At 44.5% G+C, this 21,890-nt stretch overlaps 1 protein-coding gene across 2 annotated transcripts in view; it reads right to left on the bottom strand.

Moving 5' to 3' along the window:
• The window catches only part of exoc2 (exocyst complex component 2), a 28,113-nt gene extending 6,223 nt beyond the window's left edge, over positions 1-21,890 (bottom strand). For both annotated transcript variants that reach the window (XM_086047473.1, XM_086047474.1), the window contains exons 1-16: positions 21,784-21,890; positions 16,881-17,034; positions 16,009-16,185; positions 15,390-15,516; positions 14,325-14,438; positions 13,058-13,182; positions 7,552-7,632; positions 7,189-7,334; positions 5,820-5,901; positions 5,633-5,735; positions 4,342-4,460; positions 1,536-1,649; positions 795-919; positions 653-721; positions 415-572; positions 197-318 (exon numbers count right to left, since the gene is read on the bottom strand). In XM_086047473.1, the coding sequence (XP_085903599.1) occupies positions 197-318; positions 415-572; positions 653-721; positions 795-919; positions 1,536-1,649; positions 4,342-4,460; positions 5,633-5,735; positions 5,820-5,901; positions 7,189-7,334; positions 7,552-7,632; positions 13,058-13,182; positions 14,325-14,438; positions 15,390-15,516; positions 16,009-16,185; positions 16,881-16,998 (1,780 nt within the window). In that variant the 5' untranslated portion in view covers positions 16,999-17,034; positions 21,784-21,890. The remainder of the gene's footprint in view (positions 1-196; positions 319-414; positions 573-652; positions 722-794; positions 920-1,535; positions 1,650-4,341; positions 4,461-5,632; positions 5,736-5,819; positions 5,902-7,188; positions 7,335-7,551; positions 7,633-13,057; positions 13,183-14,324; positions 14,439-15,389; positions 15,517-16,008; positions 16,186-16,880; positions 17,035-21,783) is intronic.

Below are 21,890 nucleotides of genomic sequence, written 5' to 3'. Positions count from 1 at the left end.
GAAATCTCTTCGCATTCCGCTGACCTCTTTAACATCAGGACGTAAAGTCACCCCTCCGTTTGTGCACAACCCCAAACTTACAAAAGAATCATACTGTCTGCTGGACAGTTAGGTTAGGACATGACCACAAGAAAATGCACTGGAGTCGGTTGTGTGACGCAGTAGAAGAAGAGTGTGAGGAAGGCGCCTCACTGACCGTCGGCGGTTTGCAGCAGCGTCACCATGAGGCAGTGAACGCGCAAGTCCAGCAGCAGATCCTGGATCACCTGCAGCAGATCGTTTGGGATCTCCAAGGCAGACAAGGCTTCATAACAAGCCCTGGAGGAGAGACGCCATTCAGTTCCCGAGCAGGGCTGACCGGGTGGCAAGACTCTTGAACGTGCAGCAAAGACTCAATTCGACTCCAAGTCTCACCTGACGGTGTGAATGATTTGAGTGAGCCAAGTGCCAGGAAGTTCCGTCTTGTTCTCCCAACCTCCATAAAGACTTCGCTCCCCCTGTGGCAGCGTGGTGGGAAGCAGGGCCCCACGGACCAGCTTAACCAACCGATTGGTCAGTTCCTCAATCATTTTCTACACGCACAACATGGACGCTGTTCGGGGAACTTACACTGCAAAGTCGGTCAAGAGATTGTCAGTAAGCGATTACATACTTTAAAGTCATTCTGCCTTTGCCGTGCGTTCTTCTTTGATTTTTCCACTTGTCCGGATTTCTCTCCCGTCTGCACAAGAGTTGGGGGAGACCAAGACACGAGTGCCATCTGATATCTGCGGAGATCACTTCTCAGCGCTTACCTCACTAAAAAGACTCCCGTTCACATAGGAGATCCAAAGCTTCCAGAAGTTGGGCAGCTGGCCAATCACCACATCGGAAAGCTTTTCCACAAACTGCACCTGCTGGGGGCTTTCAAAGCGCCAATCTGAAAAGGATGGACAGACACGCATCTTAGATGCCCTCTCTGATTTGAGGATTGGGCATGCATCGGAAGGGTTGCTGGAAACCAACTCAAGCTGGAAAGTTTCCCCAAATTCAAGTTGTCTTTTGAAAGGTGAACTCTGGTGACTGTACGCCGTTTTGTTTTGTTTTCTTCTCGTAGATGAGACTGCTGTTATCGCTTTAGTCATTGCTCCTATTGGAACCCTTGAGGCTCCGAAAGAAGCGGTACCTCATTTCCTGTCACCTGAAGCTACAATTGTGAAACTCACATTTTGTAAATTCACAAACAAATGGTATAAAATTGTGCCTGCTCACCAATATGTTCAATAACTCATCTATATGAGATTTATGATTTCATTTTCTGTTAATTCTGTGAAACAGAATGGCTGCATTACATTTGGACAGTTTATCAGCGCTAGTGTTTACGAGCTTGATCTAAATGTATGCAAATTTGACAGTCAAATCTGAAGACATATTTCACTTAGTCTTGAACATCTCAAGCATTTGCCAAAGCACCGTGAAAATGCCGGCCTTTGCAGGAACGAAAGGTGCCCAGCAGGTGAAGGAATGCATCCGTGAAACGCGTCTCGAGAACTCACTGCTAGGTCGCGCCGTCTGCAGGCTACCTCCTCTCTTCAAAGATGACGCGCGGCCCAGCCTGCTGAGAGCCGACGGCCGGGTATCCCCCTCGAGATCCGCAGCTCCGACGCAGACTGAAACAACGCGAAAAATGAGCAGAGGGGGCAGTGGAAGACAAATTAAGTCCAAGCAACGCATATCAAATAAGCAAATAGGAGGACATTGGCATCGTTCCACATTCCTCCCTAATCCATCAGGCTTCCATACCGACTAAACAATCGTCCCTCAGTCCTCGAGCCCGTCTTTATTTTTGTTCCGAACCCGCAGCCAAGAAGACGGCCTGTTGTTTCCAGGCTGCCGAAACAGGGCGGCAAGCTCGGTGCCAGCTGCCGTCCGCCAGGTTTACACAATGAGCTCTTTTTCATGTCATCCTTGTTGCCCGAGAGCAGAAATCCACCAGATGGCGACAGGGAGCTGTGTTGGCTTGATAAATCACGCTGGCCCTCGCAAGTAGCTTGGCTGGAGCACTAACTAACTTGGAAAAGAGCACAACAGATACCTCAAGAATAATCAGCGAATCAACGCGATTTGACACTGGAGTCATCTGAAAAAGTCACTGCCTGACCAATATGCCAGAAAGAAGATGAATGCGAAATCCCCAAGGAGCAGCGCAAATGTATATGTATAATCAATGTGCGCACCATTTTGCGTTCATCCAAAATAAACCTAACTAGCATTAAAGCAAGGCAAGGCCGTTTTATTTCTAGAGCACCTTTCATACACAAGGCAACTGGTGTGCTTGCCACCACCAAAGCCTGTATCGCTCATATCCTAAACGCCACATCTGATACGTCAAATGGTGTTTTTACTCATGATGTTTTCTCTCATTAGAGGGATGAGAGCTGGTGTTGTTCCAGGTGTTGGCTGAGAGGCGCCGACAAGCGCATATGTGTGTGTGTGTGTGCGTGTGCGTGTGAGAGCGAGCGAGAGACGGTGAAGGTATAAAAAAAAACTACAAGAGACTCTAAACATCGATCAGTTTCACATTACATCTTAGGGATGGATGTTCTTTTATGCAGGGGAAACGTTGCCTCTTTCAGAGCTGGCAGAACCAAGTTTACATGTTTTTTTTGTGAGACAACACTGCATTTGAACCACGGTTTTCCGGTTACACGGTTAAGTTCCAACAAAGCTAGTGGAGCGGGCGATCTCAAAGGTGTTAATTCGCACCCTTCAAAAGCAGTACTGATTGAGCCTAATCACAACCTCATGTCTCCTTGTCAAATTCTCAACACCAGAGTCCCTCTCTAATTATTCGCTGACAAACGTATTTTCCTATGAACTAATTCCTCTGCAAATTGTGTTGACATTGGCAGAAGAAGCGCTGTTCAGGAAATAGGAGAACTGCAGCCTGTAATTGAATCAGGCACAGTCAGCGCGGGGAGCGTTGGGGTTCGGGCGTGCGGAAGCAACTTCGACTGCTATTTTGCTTCGACTTACAGAAGTTACTGTCGACCCACCGTCGGAACAATGGGGCCCGCTAAGAAAAACATCGAGTTTAATTGTAGGCTGGAACATGAAGAAGAGGCCAAAGTCAAGCGGTGCCTGTCGGTACTGGTAAAGGGGCTTGGGCCACGCCAGCTCACGGTGGCTCGGAGGGGGAAGGAAGCGCGAGGCCGAGGCGTGCGGTGGATGTGGCTGGGTGAAGGGACGGCGGGCGCGACGTTGGGCCAAGAGGTGAGCACTAAACACCGCAAGGGGTGAATAGCTAACAGCTGCTCGGCTGTGCAGCAGGACAGCAAAGGGAAGGAGGGGGAAGAGAGCTGACAGAAAAACAAAGTCTGCAATTTGTCCCAAAAGGACAACGACGACCCTTTGTTTGAGTATAGACAAAGCATCAGTCGGCTCTCTGACCAATCAAGCCGCCTCTGTGGAGCCGCGATTGGATGATGTGAACTCTTGAATTGGAATAAAAGACTTGAGGGGAAAATAGGCAAGACAAAAAAAGGCCCCTGAGCTGAACGGCTTGCATGTCATACAATGAGGAAAATGCAAAGGAAAAGGGCTTTTCTCAAAAGCTCCTACGAGGCAAATGAGATATTTCCATCCCTTCTTTCAAAAAGGTGATTCGTTGGCCACGGATTTGAACGGTCGAGTTGACGACATCAACTACTTTATGTTGAAAACAAGCAAGCAAACAGCATTATGGCAATGTGACTGACGTGAAAGGTAAAGGGTGCTTTGAATTGCTGCAAAGTTTTCAATGGGCTGACAATATTTGCCTGTGAAGAGGCAGCGGGCAAAGCAACCCAAATCATAATTACACTTTGCATTAGGCTTGTTTATATTCCAACTAGACTGAGTGGCACAGCCACCCACTTCCAATGTTGCCTTCGATGCCTTGAGTGTACGATCGTGGAAGGTGAAGTGTATATACGTGTGCGGTTGCTGAATCACAGTCCTTTCTGGACGTTTTGAGACTACATTTTTGTGCTGGCTGTTTTGGTCGGGGCTAATTGTTTCAATCCATCTACGATGCCGTATGTGAATTTGCACGAGACAGACTGCGAGGGCCCAGCCCCGAAAGCCAAACCCGCTCGCTTTATCGAATTCATACACTCAAGAAAAAATAAATACGCGGGCCTCGAGTCGAACAGGCAGGCAGGCTGGCAGGCAGGGGAGGGTGGCGACGGAGTAGGGAACGTAGACCAAGGGCGGTACGTCACAGGCAGCTGACTTCCCCTGAATTCTGACTCACAGGATATCGACCAGCCGCCTGACAGCAAATGCCAAAATGTCTTTTGTTTTTCTTTGCGCACGAGTTACCTCGCTGACCACCGATGAACTCATCCCTGCAGTCTTGCATCAGCTGCAGGATCCATTTGTGCTGAGCGTAGATGCACTGCCACGCTGGGTCACCTGGCGCGTGCAGGTCAGACAGGTATCTTTACAAGGAGACACAAAACATGCAAATGCGTTCAGATTCATATCGCACAGCTCAGCTCGGCCACATATTGCTTTCTGCGGAGTCAATGCCACGAGACTTGCCGTTATGTCCGCTTGACATTTTTACAGAGCTGACTGGAATTAAGGCACATTTAGCTGCACCGCACATCAACATTATCAAAAAGAAAGGATTGGTATCTAGGGGTTTGCATAGTCAATCAAACGCAGACGTATAGTTTACAGTATTTCGACAGACACAGCAGCAAGTCGTATATTCGTCCCTGAACAACAATACAGTGGACCCCCACTATTCGTGGGGGACAGGGAGCGGGTGGGCCGAGAATACGCTCGCAAAAATCAACGTATAAATGATGCCCAGTAAAATTTAGTTTCAAACCAAAAAATTCTTGAGACAGCAGCTTAATCCCACCAATAAGCATTTTACACCAAAAAAACAAAAACAGGAGTTTGCTAACAAAAGTACATGTAAAACGTTTTTAAAATATTGGAAGAAAAAAAAAAAAAAAAAAAAAAAAAATCGACAAATTGGTGAATCTGTGGGTGCCAAACCAGGAGTATGGGGGGTCCACTGTATTAACCTTATTGAGTTGCCACAACAGTCCAATACAGAATTTAAAGACATATTTTTAGAAAGCTAACACATTTAAACAAGCAAAAACAAAAACAAAACAAAAAAAACAACCTAAGATTGGAGAATAGTTTTACCGAATAAGTTCTTCCTCAAATATATTGATCATATTCTTTGCATTTTTAGGAAATCAGAAGTTGCTGTATTGCACAAATAGAGAAGGCCTCCAGCATGACTCGGTCATCAGCACTCCTTACTGCGGCTTCTGCCAGCAACAAATTTCCCTCGGCAACCTGTGGCTTCTGACGTGATTCATCCTCTGGCCTGTGGCCTGGCTCCTCCTACCGTCGTCATAGAACTAAAGCGCACACTTGTTTCTCATTAGCTAGCATCAACACGCACACACACGTCTCCAGCTATCCACATGTAGGGCACTTGAGCGGAATGGAGATTCACACACGGGCCCGATGCAGTAGGATAAAAGTTGCACCGTTGACTACAACATCCATAGCGCAGGAAAAGCATCATGCTTGGACCGACCCGGATAGATTGCATAGGAACATGAAGGAATTATATGAAGACCTGATATATCTCTTCTGATCATGCAGTGTTGAGGGAGTCTGCAGCAGTTTTTCCAGAAGCAAGCTCCTGAGAGCCCTGATCCTCGTCTCAACCTCTGCATACACTTTAAAGCAGAAAGAAACAATTATTAGGTACACTTTTTCCCCCCTTTCTTTCCAAGTACACAAATTAGGGAACACGAGTTTACCTTTTTTAAAAACGGGGACCTCCGTATTGCCAAAAAGGGATTTGGCCTTCTCGTAGTCATTTATCACCACGTCATAATCTCCCTGTAAACACCGAACATATTGAAGCCAGCCGAAGCCAACACAGTCGCTCATTACCTACGCGTTGTGTATTCAAGTTGATCTAGTCCTAACAATCGACAGGATGAAATCTAGCGAAGCATTAAACCATTTACAATTTGGACGCACGGATACGCAACAATTGGACAGTAGTGAATTCTGAAGGAATCCAACTGCTCAGGGATAATATATAAACAGCCTTCGATCTTTATTTTTTGTTGTTGTTTTTCTTACAAAAGGAGGATGTTCTTAAACACTTACAATCATGTCAGAGTAAATAGATTTCATGGAAACGTAAAGGCTTTCAAATAAACCTTTTGTCCAGTTCAATAGACTTCAATGTGCGCTCTTAAGAGACGTTTATGTCCTGCACTCCGCCGGGAAATCAAAGTGCTTCCTTCTGATCAATGATGTACATTTTAGGACCTCCTCGGCTGTCGGTCAAAGGTCCCGTGTGAGATCAAAAGCATCACGTCTCAGGGACACGTCGGTCAAGTTTATGGAAGGAACTACGGCGTACGTCGGGTCTCAGACATCAGCTTTAAATTCATCAGGCGTCAGGAAAATGGTTGTCATATTTATGGAACTGCACCTCAGACTTCATCTGTCCTGTCAATGAAATTATACAAACCATCAGACAAAACGGTCGGATGAAACGTCCTCACATACAAAAAACGGAAAGAACACGGACAGAGGTAATTCAGCTATGCTGCCACTATTCAGTGAGCACCAAAGTGAGTTCGCTTGCTCGCGGATTGACGTTGATGACTGTTTGTGAGGTTGTTGTGTGCAATTACGTAGTTTGGTTTATTCCCGCTTCATTTCCGTTGACTGTGGATGTCACCTGTCTGCTATATTTACATGGAATTAGCATTTCAAATATGTCAGAGTGGCCTGGTGCAGTTTGCATGAAGCTAAATGAGAAGCTCGACACCTCCAACATGTCCGAGGCCGCTTTGTCCCAAGTTGGAAGTCCGAGCAACTCCAGTCTGATGTCGTTTTCTCCGTTTTCTTTGTTCCTGACACCCGACGACTTGAACGCTGATATCTGTTACTGAAATGGAATAAACTTGGACCTTTTTGCCTTTTCAGCTCATATCTGTCGCCTGAATCTCGGGAGGATGAAAATGTACACCGTATTCAGTAAGTCAATGCACACCTTCTACAATCAATCACACTGCAAAAACTACAGAAAAGGTATGTGAAATATAGTTCGGTTGCATATGTCAAGTTAACAATAAGTAGATATTGTTTTACAGTCCATGACGCTACCTTCTGGATATTGCGTTCAATGTTAAGGGGCAGGTTAAACAGAAACTTGAAGCGCTGCAGGACGTTGAGTGCATTGCGTGTGGAGTCGGCTTTGTCTTTACGCCCCAAAACTTCCTGGAAAAGTGTATCTGCAGTGTTGCTGGCTCCTGCGAACAAGACAGAGATAAAGAGAGAGTTCACGTCAAAATTACAATACAACATTTAAAAAACAAGCTCTGCTAAGTAAGTAAGTAAATAAAGAAATAAACATAAATAAATAACTGAAATCCCTCGCGAGTAGACCCCTCCAAATTTTGATTGAAGATCCCCACACTAGAGTGTGTCGGGTTTAACTGTGAATGAAAAAAGAAGGAAAATGCCTACTGTTGAGAATGACTTCCAGGCGTTGGGTCATTGATCCCTCTACTCTTTCAGTGCCGTCTGAATCCTGCCTCAGGTGGATAGCTGCAACACACACACACACACACACATATATATATATATATATATATATATATATAGGGTTTTAAGGACAAAAGTAATGACTAAACATGTAACATGTGAGAGGGGGACGAAATCAAAAATCAATGCAAACATGCCCAAGCAAATGGCAGCTAAAGTCACACGGGCTCTACTTTGCTGATGATGATAAAGCGGACCCCTCGGCTGAGTATATCCGTTGACGTTCCCATGCAGGCGTGACCTGAGCCCTGTGCTGACTGGATAAGATCACTTCATCCATCCATTCTCCTAATTGTTCAGGGCCTCGGGCGCCGAAGCCTACCGCAGCTGACTTCAGGCGAAAGGCCGACTTGACCGTAAAGCGGTCGCCACTCAGTCAGTGGCAGGGCACACGCAGACAAGCATCCAAACTCACAATTGCACCGTCACTGAGTGGGACATGAAAGCAGGCTGCCTGCAACAAAGTCGGATGGATGGAACATCTCACCAGCGGCGACTTGGAGAGCCGAGATTCACCAATTCAGCTTTGAGGTCTTTGCAGTGGACATTTACAGTTCAGCCTTTTGACTTGGAGACAACGACAAACTTCAGTGTTACAACCACAGAATGGGAGAAGTAACCTTTGGAAAAACACAATTGGAGCTGACCCCTCCAAAAAAAAAAAAAAACACTTTGGTCAAGAAGGACAAGGGGAGAAGAGATTTACGGATGACTATGTGATTTATAAATCACAGAGTCCTTTTATGAAGGCGAGGGAATTTGAAAAGAGGGAATGAGGGGATGAAAGAGAGAAAGTGAGCGAGTGAGTGGTGCGGCTAAGCCAGTGAATAAATAAATGGTGTGCAGTAGTGGGCCGCTGGGTGCTGAGAGCTGCACTGCGGGTTTATTGACAAAGGGGAGGAGAGTTGGGGAAGGAGACCTTCCACATACTTGTGAAGCCATTCAACTATGCAATAAGGAGACATTGGGAAAATGAAGTTACAAGACAGAAAGTCATTCCTCTCCCCTGTCTTCCCCTCCACTACAATACAGACTGCTAGCAAAGCCTGGAGACAGCGGCAAAGAGACGGACGGGCCAGAGCTTTCCAAATAAATATCTGGCTCCATTCTGACAGACAGAAGCCTCAAGGCAGACACTGAAGCATTGCAAAAACATACTATTCCATTTTTTTTAATCACTAAGGATGTTTCTGGCCCTCTCTCGCCTCATTAAAAAAAACAAACAAAAAAAAACAGGCAACAAAAGAAATAAGGACATAAGGCTGATGTGAATAGCGCACATGACAATGACAAAGCCATTGCCAAACTGCTCCAAATTTCGAAACATCTTATGTTTTTCTAAATAGTCAAAGCAATGTACACTATACCCTGATAAGAAATGTATTACTTGCGCTGTTCCAAGTTGTAAAAACTCAAACCCTCATTGATGAGTCACATCTTTGATTACAATGAGATAATCTTCAAAAATGATCATTTTGATCGAGCCCCTCAATGATATCAACTGGACAACGCCCTTATCCACCTACATGGATAGTTTCCAGTTCCCAAAACTCAACTTCTCCAAAGTCCATCGGGGGGAAGAAGAAGGTGATTTTCCACCGGCCAGGTCATTCACTATATTTGAACCTTTTTGCGCATGCATTTTATCAGCAAAAAAAAGCAGAAAGTAAAGTAAACAAAAACAAGAGGACGTGGTGAAACAGTCTCAAAGTTGAATTTGTCTTACTAGAGCGTATCTGCTGTGATGTGCTGTGTAAGCGGACCCTTTACGGTCAAGGTAGTGACCCTTCAAGCGACTATTTTGCCCCCGCCAAAAGTGACGAGAGGGCCTTGCGCTGCCATACTCTGGCCCGCGCTTCTAGTTCAACATTAAAAACACAGATTTTTTTTTTTTAAAAGAGCTTTTTAACACATGATTTGGGTAGCGGTAGTCGTTGCTTAGTTTGACTTAGGTGCTGGTCTAATAAAACTTGCAAAGCACTGTACTTTGAACGATGGTCAACAAAGGAACTCTTTCTGTATAATGGTCACACTTTAAAAGTCAACCCGAAATGATTCCCCCACTTTGGAAAATAGTGCGTACATGGAAGCGAACAAGACTAGAAAAGACAAGCATGCAAAGCGAGCACGAATGCTTGACATCTCCTGCCAGCTGTGCGTCCTCGGCGCGTGTGTGACAGCGAAGGGCCGATGACGTCACTTGGAACCCAAACATCAGGTCAAGCTCCGGCTAACGCACTCCGCCAGCGCTTGAGGAAGAGCTCCAGCTCCTGCTTCCCTTCCTGCAGCTATTGAGGACAAAAATGAATCTGAATAAAAATACAGCGTGGCCGGCCGCTTTCTAAAGCTGGAGATGTTTTGACTCCTGTCGGGGCTGGGGGCTCAGGGAACTGGCCCTGGGAATCGGGCATTTTTGGAACACGGGAGCTCTTCTGTTTCCTGCATCGCTTGGAGACTTCCTTTTGACACAACAATGCAAAACCTCACATTTCAACATTTATCTCACAACAAAGCCGGACTGACCCTCAGTCAGTCCTTCTGCCGGAGCAGCTCTGTCTCAGAAATGTACTGTATGCAGCTCCATGTGAAGTTGAGGTTGCGAGATCCGACAGTCACAATGTCCCAAACCTTCCACGTTCCAAACCTCCCCGTTGAGTGACTATGCAGCATTGTGTTTATTTCAGAATGTGTCCGACTGGCACCATGCCCGACATTTTGTTCCAGACACAATTCCTTGGCTCTTTTTCATAAGAAACTAATTGAGTTCAATTTGACCCACCTTCTTGTGCTGTTTTACACAAAACAGCCCCATTTTTTGAAAGTTGGGATCGTAGTGGATCGGTTCGTTTTGAACCCAAAATTGTGTTACTTTTAACCCAACCGTTTTTAGAGTGTAGGAAGAATGTTGCGGCGGGTTGTCACGACGCCTAACGCTTCTGAGGTTGAGGGTTCAAATCACGGCTTTGGCTTTCCTGTGAGGAGTTTGTATGAATGTGAGTGAGTGAATTGTTGTTTGTCTGCATGTGTCCTGCGATGGGCTGGCTGGCAACCGGTCTAGCACGTACCCTGCTTTTCATCCAAATTTTACTTGAAGCTCAGACACGAGCCGACCGAATAAGGCCAGACAGTATAAAAGTTCACCAATGGCATTAAATGATGAAGTATACACGTACCTGGCTGAGTTAATACCAGGGAACATGCCATCCTAAAATATGTTCTGCCATTACAAAAATTCTTAAATGCCACAAAGGTCGCTACGCATCAGGTGAGGCTCATGAAGGTCACAAGTTTATTCACAGTGCACTTCTTCCTCCAGCCGTGCCAGCTGCACATTTCCCTTTTCGGCAGCGGGCACAAAGTAGGCGCGCTCAGTCCAAACGCAAGTATGACTGCGCATTGTTCCCATTGGTCATATCGGGTCTGTTATCGGCTTCATCAATCCTAATATTCTGTCTTGCATTGTACCGCTCTGTTTGTTTGGACACGGCCCCTAACTGCAAAAACATTGCCTTTCTCCCAAATGGGGCACAAACATACGGAAAGCAATAATAATAATAATGACAGGGCTAGCAAGTGTGCATAGAAATAGCCCAAGGAAGTCACTGAGTGGCGAGAGCGGAAGAAAAGAGTAAACAATCAAAATGCACGAATGACAAGCTACGGCTACGTTTACACGATTCTCCCGGCGGCCATGGCAGGCCTGTTTCAGGCCATCGTGGACAAAACGCGATGGGCGTAAGTCAGTGCTTCTGTTGTACTTCGGGTGGTTACAGTCCACATACTGGTGGAGAGCAGCGCAGTAGTCTGTTATCCAGACTGAGCGATGTCATTCTGGGTCCCCAGAGAAACCAAAGCCTCAGGGTGCTGTGTTTGTATCTGACCAACCGTTTAGTGGATGACGTCACATGCTGCCTGTCAGCACGTGGAGGAGTGTAAACAACAACTAAAATGGCGCGTGCAAACCTTGTTGGCGAGTCATGGGGACGCAGACTTACGACCAAAACTTTGAAGCGAGACCGTCTCCCCTTCCATTTTTTCACTGGCTTTGGCTAAGCTGTCTAAACTGATAGCGCTCAAGTGGGGTTGTTAGCATCCGGGTTGCTACCCATTAGTCACGTTTGAAGAAAAACACAGCTAACTGCATTCCACGAGGGTCCTCTCGTTTTTTGTTTGCGTTTTTTTTTTTTTTTTTTTACCAGCGAAGCCAATTTGTCAGTTTTGCTCGGTAATGACTTCACATTTTCCATATCACCGAGGCTTACTCGCTAGCCGCTTAGCAATTTGTTTAAGCAACCCCAATATGGCTTATGTTTAATTGCAAAACTATGCTCTAAGACTACATAGTGCAATTTCAATAAATGAGACCTTGCTCATTAAATTTAATATCTATAGCAGAGGAAAATCAGTCATGTAGACACAGTAAAAGGTCAACGGGTGAAACTAAAAAAGTACATCTACAGTGGATTAAAAAAAAACAAACAAAAAAAAACGTCAACACACCCCTTATTCAAATATCAGGCTTTTGTGGGGAAAAAGGCGACCAAGGTAACTCATCAACATTTTTTCCATCATTGAAGTGACCTATAACCAGTAAAACTCAATTAAAAACATTTTGGAGAGGTGAAATCACTGATATAATGTAGTTGGTCGCACACTCTTATAACTGGAGATATGGCTGCGTTCAAAAGTAGCCAATCACATTCAACATCGTGTCAAGTGGGAGCCAGCACACACCTAGCGTCATTTAGAGTGCCTCCGTTTAATGCTCAATAGATGTTCCTGTCATTTTATTTCTTTCTAGCAGATGCCCGAAGGGTTGGTGCCAAAGCTGGCTTGTATTTGGAATTGTTCATGAATCCCTTCTCCTTGACTACTGCCCCAGTCGAAGCTGAAGAAAAACAGACCGCAAGCATGCTGCTGCCACCGCCACCATGCTTACTTAACTGTAGGTTTGCTCTGCTTTTGGAGATGAGCAGTGTTGTGCTTGCGCCAAAAATACCTTTTAGAATCCTCACCGTTTTTTAATGTTTTATTTCCACTCTACAAAAGATTTCATCTTATTCCCAATTGAGGTGTACAAGTTAAAGGTAAGGCCTAGTTAATGCTGAAAAAAAAAAAAATCTGAAATGATTTATATCTGTTGTTGTTTTTTTATATATACTGCACATATAGCAGGGGTGTGTAGACGTGGTATATCCACTGTAGAAACTAAAACACACACACCAAGCTACTGGCACTGGCGAGGAAAAATCTCTGAAAAGGATAAGCCGCGGTTCCCTCTGCGTCTCTTTTGAAGGCCGGTGGGGCATAAGCACAAGACGTCTTTTAGAGCCGAGAATGGGTTAATGGTTAGAAAGTATGTCGCGTATAAATGGCGAGCCATTGAGAGCGATCCAACTTTACATCAAAACGTCTTAGAGGTTCTCACCTGCCAGAGCGTCCTGAGCCTCAAAGAAGGTACTGAGTCCTCCTTTGACATAGGCCAGACTCCCCTCATTCTTCTTGTTGGCCTGCTTCTTCAGATTGCTGGCAGCCAGCTTCAACAGCTCAAAACTAAGAAACAACAACAAGATGCTTTCCGTGAACCCTCAAGCCTACCGCGTCATCAGTTAATTGAGAGTACAAAAAATGGTTTTGAAGTTTTACCATAAATTGTTTACATTTTTTTGCACTTTGTCACGTGCACTACTTAAACCATTGCCTGCACAAGCAAATGATGGGGCGAGTTTGACTCTGGAACAACATGAATTCAATTTACATTTTGACCGTTTGAAAAAGCTTCTATGAAATTAATTCCTTGCTCCTGAAAACACAAACAAAACAGAAGTGATTTGCATTAACAAGCAACCGATTTACTCAACTGAGAGTGACTTCAAGTTCAGATTGTACACCACATAAAAAAAAAAAGAAAGAGCGTTCATATGACAGTAACGGAGTGCATGTCAGTGTCTTCAGTGAGGTTTCCCATGCAGGAAGAAACATCGGGCTAGCAAGGCCCTACCACAGTCCCTGTGCCACACAGGATTGGGAGGTCTGGGTCACATAACGGCCAGGCCGGGGTGGGGGTGATGGAGGGGCGGGTTGGAGGCGGGGGGGGGGGGGGGGGGTGTATGGGGGCAGGAAGGCAAGAGAGTCCAAAATAAATCATCTGCTTCAACATAACCAGGTTTTGTCTCGTATGTTGGACTGATTATTTACTTTGATTTAATCATCACAATTATTGAATTAATCAATTTCATGTTGTGTCAAAGGTTGTTTGTTTAATTGTGCCCCGCGATAGGTTGGAAACCAGTTCAGGGTGGACCCGCCTCGTGCCCAAAGTCAGCGGGAATAAGGCTTTAGCTCTGCCGCGACTTAAGTGAGGATAAGCGAGACAGAAAATGCATGGATGGAAGAAAGACTAAATCTATTCGCATCAAGCATCCAAAAAAGACTTTCCTGACAGAGCTAGGCGATATGAATTAAGAGCAAATTTTAAACAGTCCACAATGTGCATAGCAGTCCGGAACTTAAAAAAAGCAAAACAGCTGACCAATTTAAGTGAGATTGTACACAATTTATTAGATAAATACAAAGTGGACGATTAACCTTTATTTACCAAAATGGTTGTTTTGGTTGCTTTGTGCAGTTTTCTTAGCTCAGCAAAGATAAAAATAAATAAAAAAAAGTATAAATAAAAATAAAATCAATCCTACCTCGAGCCTGCGTGGTTTTCGATGAGATACCAGGTGGCAGAGAAGTTCTCACTGGTGAAATCACCACTCATCCCTGGAAATGTCATCTCAATGTCTTTCAGCGGGAACTTTCCTCTGGGGAACCAGATAAAAAATGAAGAGTAAAACAGGGGAACATTTCAACATTTTCTTCCTTCACCTATTTTAAAGTCACACCGAAGTTGGAGTTTCTCCAAGCAGACTACGGTGTGACAATGGACTTTTCTTGTGTCCCTGTGGAACTTTCCAATTGTAACTAATACAATACTGTATATTTGTGTTACTGTCACCAGGGGGCAGTGTGCTGCCAACAAAGTATTCCGGTTTGGCGTGGGAAGTGGAAGTGTGTGTGATGCCTGGTTGCCCCAAGAGGAACTCGTGCTTCATTAGCCAAGCTTGATCTCAACTAATGAGCCAAAGCCGACACAATCCTATCCAAAGCAGACCATCATCACCGCCACCACCGCCACCACCACCCACATGCATACGCACAAGGAAGCTTGCCCACCAAACACAAGTGAGGTCTGGGGAAAAAAAGTCATTACATTCTTGATAGTAATGTTTTTTTTTTGTCATAAAAATGCATCCTTGGAAAACATTTTAATTTGAACCTACACCAAGTGTTTCAGTGGTCTTTGCTAATGAAGGAACAATCGACAATGTGTGAGTACAACATCAATCCTTCTCATGGGATATTGCTTAATATTTGTCAAGTTGGTCTCAAAACAATACCAAATAAAAAAACAAAAACTGGTTAATAGACAGTAATTGGGTAAAAAATGTTTTGTAATACTTTAATGCAAATGAAAATTGTGTTTGATTATTTGATGAAACCATGGAATAATTTGTACGACGATTCTGTCTTCACTTCACGTGCAGCCGCCCGCGGCGGCGGCCACGCTGGCAGCAGCCACATACTTCAAAGATTGCATATGCGAAGGGCTTGTTTCTCTCATGATGTAAACCAAGCATCCTCTTCGAAAGGTGGTGTGTTTACGGCAGTGGAATGATGTGAAAGGTGTGCGCGCGTCTGTTGATGGGGCATACTTGTCAATGTCGATACCCAGCGGATTGTTGGGTCGGAGGGACAGAGGCGAGATGCCTTTGTTGCGGTCGGTCCTCATGTCGTAGTAGTTGAGTTCGTCCACCCACACGGCCGACTGCTCTAAAATACCTGCAAGTGGGACAAGCCGGTGATATCAATACTACCACCGCCACCCAAAATTGTAATCGGTCAAGTGAGGTGTCCGGGTTATTACGGTCATGGTTTTTCTTGCAATCAAATTGAGGAGACTTTTTCAAACAAAGATACAGTCCAACTGAGGCATGAAAAGCTACCCGTACGTGTAATGAGTGACATACACAGCGAGTTCAATTGAACTAATTAATGGGCAAGAAATCTTTTTCCCCTCATTCTTACCAAATTGGTAGTGAGCAGCATTTACTTCAAATCTGTCATTATTTCCACAGTGGAGAGTGGAACATTGATCAAGGAAAATTCTGGATCCCCCCCCCCCACTTTTGCTAACATTGCGAAACAGCCAACCTGGTCAAACAATCGACTGGTGTATTCAAAGTAACTGAAAATAACGCTTGATCACATTTAAGTCTGCATCTGATCCGCACAAACCATCCGGGCCGACGCCTTGCCGAGTCGCTGCCTTACCGATCCTCTCGGGCTTGAGCAGTTTGAAGGAAACCGTGGAGGTGCCGAGACCTCCGGACTTGGTTGTGACAATGATCTCTCCCTTGTCATCTTTTGCCGGGCCCACGCGACACACGATCTTGCTGGCTGACATCCACTCTGCGGTCAGCAGGCAGTTATGACCACAGATTGACAGACCTACGTCACACAAGGAGAGAGGAGAGGGGAAATATTTGCAAGAGTGGGAAAGAGAGGAAAAACAAGTACTAGCCGTGTAGGGGCTTATTCTCAAACATGACGCACTTGCACAAACACGCGTTTAGTCGACCTGTATTCAAGTTGGGTTGCGATGGCACAAGTGCCCAAGACTTCACTTGCTGGTATTCAAGTACTTCATCCTAATGGGTGTGTCAATGAAGGGGCCCATCAAAGGCACAATGTGCATTCTGCAATTCCATCTGCCATTCTCATTTGAAAGCATCTTGAGCACAATATGGACGCTTGAAGACAGGAATGTGATTCATTGTAGCTTAACGTTTACCGTCAAACATGAATTGGTCACCATAACTAGCTGAAGTTTTGATCGGTGACAAAGAACGATGTCTGTGTACGAACATTCACTCAAAAAACTGAAATGCAGTGTGATTTTAATGTTGAGATTTAATTGCTTGCATGTATCGCCAAATACATTTGTAGCATTCACTACAGTAATTCTAAGATGCATTTATGCAACACATACACCTTAAACTGAAGGACTTACAGTATACAGTACAAGTACATATTACAACATAACCTGTCTTTTTCATTGATTCTTTTTTTTTACAAACGAAACATCATCGAATAAAAACAATGACAAGATAACACGGTTTGTCGTGCCGCGGGAAATACATTACCAACGAGATCAGCTGAGCCCGTGCCCAGGTTTTCGCCACGGATGGTAACTTTGGTCCAGGCCGCACCCTCCTTGGGTGAGATGCCCGTGACGAGCGGGGGCGGACGGGCGCGGGACATCCTGCTCTGGGCCACGTGCGCTTAGCTGAGCAAAGCCTGCAAAAAGAACCAGAACCGTAAGAATCTGATGGCTTACAGTAGATGAAAAGATGCCCGCGGAAACACAACTAGCAATGCAACGTACTGCACGGGTAGGGAAGAAGGAAAAGATATTGAATCATTTTAGCCAATTGGTGGATATTGTTTGATTGGGGTTAAAAAGACATTCCACTTGCACAAAACAAAAAGAAAATAGACCAATAAGTAATTTCCACCTTTTTTTTTCTCATCAAAATGTGAACTCACGTAATCCCAAAGATATAAGATATGACAGATTTAAATAAAATGTCCCCGGCTTCCAAACAATGCCAAGTATGCACTGCAAGACAATTGAAGGTAGAGTGAAGAGCCAGGAATGACCAAGCATAGAGAAGGGGTGGGGGTGGCGTAATGTAAACCTCATAGCAAAGAATAAATAAACCTGGCCGCAACATTCATTCCACATCAACTCATAGAACTAAAACAGTCAAGCCTTGGCAGGAGCGCACATGCGAGTCATCTTATACAAGGTAAAGCGATCAAATGATTAGCAGCTCACGTAAAGGCTGATCAATCGACACTCTCGATCTTGCCGTCACTAATTTTTTTGAAAAGGCAGGGGAGCTTTATTTACAGTACATGGCGCATTTCATAAACAAGGTTGTGCTTCACATCATTAAAAATAAACAACATTACAAGGAATTTACAAAGACATCTAAAAGCAAAGGAGAAAAACAGAAGAGTCTATGAGAGTTAAAAGTAAGGAAATAAAAGGCGGTTTACCAAAATTACCAAAAAAAAGAGAGCAAGAACAACGTTTTCAAAGACGTTGATCATAGGTGTGGTAAAAAAAGTCATTCTGACTCATTTACTGGTTTGGTCCGTAACATGTTGCAAATTAGGCACAAATGCTGCTCATTTTTCTCCAAAGTAAAAGCAAATGCTTGATTTTGATTCACACAAAGACAATCAGTCCACTTTCATGGGTTCAGGTTAGTCGACTGGCGAGTGCCTTTTGCTTGTCGCTGTAAAAATGGCCGGCGCTGATCAAGATAGAATGACGATAAAAGGCCTTCCAAATAATGAGGCAATGTTTTCAGTTGAAAGAAACAAAGATCTCTTTTGAGCCGCTTATATTGGAAGAAATGGATTCTTAGCCTAGGCTATGCAACATTTCTCCGCACGTGCACAAACAGCCAATAGGCAGAATGACAGCTTAGCGAGATAGCGTGAGAGGGACCCGGGCCCGGGCCAGAGTCCGAGTCTTCAACGGGGAATGTGTGCTGTGTCTCTTCGGCAGCATGGGGACGCATGTGCAGTCGGCATATGCATCCTATACTCTGCGCGTGTGTGTGTGTGTGTGTGTGTGTGTGGTCCGGGTGTGTGGTCTCCGGCATAGGCCGAGGGAGAGCCTGCTGACGGCCGGCTGGGATGAGAAAAGAGCCGCTGTGTTTACTTTAGTCCAGAGGCCGCGCATGAAGACGGGAACACTGCCCAGGCCCCTCTCGGCAACACGGGCGTGCACATCAGCACGACGCACACACAAAGCACATACCGGTACATTGATATGCGCACACACAGCACTGTGACAGGGATTCACTAGCAATATATATAAGGAAAGAGAACAAAGTGCCGGCGCGAACATTCTGCCTCACGATTCTGTACTGCGACCTGATGCCTGCTGCCTGCCCTCCATGTCGGTTATCTGCAAGACTGCTGGTCTATTTGTTTGGAAGCCTCCGGTACTTTTCAGCTTTTGGCCGGACTAAATCAAGTCACCCCATTTCCGAAATGAAAATCCTAAAACAACAAACAGAAACATGTAATAGGGACCACAAAATTGTGAAAATTGCTTTGGAGGCTTAAGAGACTGGCGGCTCTGTCCAGTCACATGGCAACAGGAGAAATTTGAACCGGGGTTAGCCACCACTTGAGCTACTTGACTTCACATCACATCTGCTGTGAAAGTCCATTGAGAATTACAAGCATTGTAACTAACTAGGAATCAATATTCATTGCAACTGTTCATATTTTATCTTATCATCATCGAAATGTAACCTGGATATTTCTTCAATTGTTGATAATAAGCAATGTAAGAACTTACAGGTCATTCTTGATCAAACTGAAAGCTAAACACTGTTACAAAATGCCACCTCTAGTGTACCAAAAATCGGATCATTCATACATTCTGTGCATAGATCTTTGGATGGCTGCATTTAGGTGCCGTCAAATTTGATGATGAATTATTATTTTCTAATATCGTCTTCCAAAGTGAAGCAGCAGAATAAGGTCCTGATTCACTAAAGATCTTCACACGCAAAAACAGAGAGAATCTTGATGAATCACATGAACACTTGTTCAATCACATTTTATTTATATAGCACTTTTCATACATAAAAATGCAACTCAAAGTGCTTTAAAACATTCAAAGCAAAACATAGAATTATCTTCAATCAAAAGAAAAGATAAATTATTTAAAAGTTGTTGAAAGCCAAACTAAAAAGGTGTGTCTTGAGCTTCCTCTTAAAAATATCAACAGTCTCTGCAGACCTGACATCCTCTGGCAGGCTATTCCAAAGGTGAGGACCTTTGTTCTGCATTCTGGGTGGAGTACATGCAAATAGTGTCTATTAATTTAGCACATGCAATGTCATTTATCAAACCTAAGACAAACCGGGAAGGCCGATTCACGCATCTAAAAAATAAACGTGTCGAAAAGGTAGTACAAACTATTATCGGTGAGGCCCGGGCAAAATGAGAGGCGAAGGGGAGGACTTTCCCAGTCGTGTGAACTTTTTGGAAATGCCAGAAACAAAAAGGAGCGCAGCATATCGTTATTGAGCAATGCAGTTTTGGAGCTTCTGAAATATCGCAGGGATGACTTGGAGCCACTCACAAGAATAAGATCACATTTGACAGAACTCCTTTCAACGTTGCTTTTCCAATTTCACAGACATGTGTCTAAAAAGCAGACTTTGGGGAACCATTTTCAATAGTTGAATTGTCAGGCTCCAAAACAACGGTTGTTCTGGAAACAAATGGCCAAAACAACAACAGTAGGATGTTTCTGCTTTTAGCTGTAACCAATGTCATGTAAAGAGCGCGTAAAACGCCAGATCACGCTGACTCGGTTCGGCTCCAATCTCGTTATTTGTGATCTTTCGTGACCCCTTTTATTTGCCAGTGCTCGAGCACCTCTCTCACTGTCAAGAGGTGCGGCTGGGTCAAGAGAGCACGCAGTGAAAGCCTGGCAGTCCCGTCGGCAGGGAAGGAACTACCAGGTGGGGACGGCTGTCAAGAGCAGTCAGCGCTGAGAGGAAAGTGCCGCTTTGCAAACAAGGCTCGGCCTGACACAGCAATGGCGCTGAGAAAAAAGAAAAAAAAACTCCAAACAGCCAAACCACTACATTTATCCAAAACAAACAAGCAGGGCCACCCAAATTTTTCAATTACAGCCATGGGAGGGGGGCAGGAAATGGGACATGTTCCAACACCCTCCCCCATCATACGCGCGCACACACACACGCACACACACACCGTATTATGCTTTGTAAACCGGTGGATTTTTCTGCTTCATTCTTATTCCACAAAAACAATATGATACAAAATAGCTTGTCGAGACTAGTAGGGAGACTGAACATAATCTTGCAAACACAATTTTTTACTTGACTTCATCTTAAAATTTAAAAAAAGGTACCAAATCAACAGAGACATCTATCAATGTTTATCTCTCCAAAGACCTTAGGAATAAATCCGATTGTGTGTCCCGAGGTTGGCCGCTGGTTTGGCGGCGATTCAAAATTTGAATCGCAATTGCACGATGTGGTGCCATCGCAAATTATAACCAAGCCTCCAAGCGATTGAAATACAGCCCAATTTTACTGCAAGATTCGCTACTTCATCCACAGGTACATACCGAAATTGTAAGCATTGTTGTAAAACCCAACATACGTGGACTTTAGTTTTATGTCTTGCTCGCTTAAATATTTTGTCTGGGTGAAAGCTTTTGTGCATTTTGATTAACTCTGATTTGTGACGTCGCCACATAGTGCAACTGTGATTCAAATTTTAATGTCTACAGAGTCTCGGCCAGTGGAAATCTGGTGGCAGAACCACAGACACTGCACGAGTGTGCAGTGGAGTTCTGCTTCAGTGTTTGGCGACCCTTATACACGTGATGGATCCCATCTTAAATTCGTCATACCCTCCTCCATCTCCAATCACTCACTTAGCACTGATCTTAGAGCTGTCACGATGCATACGTTTTATTTCACACAGAACAATGATTCTCTCAAAGAATATGGATCAGTTCTGGAACCACGCTTTGCAGAGTTTCAAGAAAAAAAACTCATCATATGAATTATCAGATATGTTCCCGGCCGATATGTAATTAAAAAACAGGCATCCATCCATTCTCTGCACCGCTTGTCTTCACGGTGGGGACATTAATAATCAAATGTGATGTCACCTCTGTCAAAAGCAAACGATTTCACTTCATCTACCCCAGCACCTGTAACACGAAACACGCATGCCTGGTGTTGGTCATCAATGGTTTAAGACTACAGTAAGAGGAGCATCATGTGCATTGTTGACATTTCTCAATGCTAAATCGATGCTAGCGATTGCATTCGTCCCAACACGGAAAACGTATCTATTGTTTGTGTTTCCCGTGCCCTTCAATACGACGTAAGATATTATCTCTCATGCATGCAACATTCGAATAATGGCATTGTCTTGTAATGTTGAAAGAAGAGATCATGAACTTACTGTAAGGATCGCTGGCGAGCTGTAGCTATCGCTTCCTGTAGCATCGGCTCAATTCCGGATATCCGTTCTTAGACAGGGCTGTCAGAATAAAGTACAAATATAATAAA

The sequence above is a fragment of the Filicampus tigris genome, chromosome 12 (assembly GCF_054856515.1).
Source record: "Filicampus tigris isolate MCC_2025a chromosome 12, RoL_Ftig_1.0, whole genome shotgun sequence".
In the NCBI taxonomy this organism is placed as follows: domain Eukaryota; kingdom Metazoa; phylum Chordata; class Actinopteri; order Syngnathiformes; family Syngnathidae; genus Filicampus; species Filicampus tigris.
The sequence above is the reverse complement of the archived record's forward strand: the minus strand, read 5'-3'. Positions and strand labels throughout refer to the sequence as shown.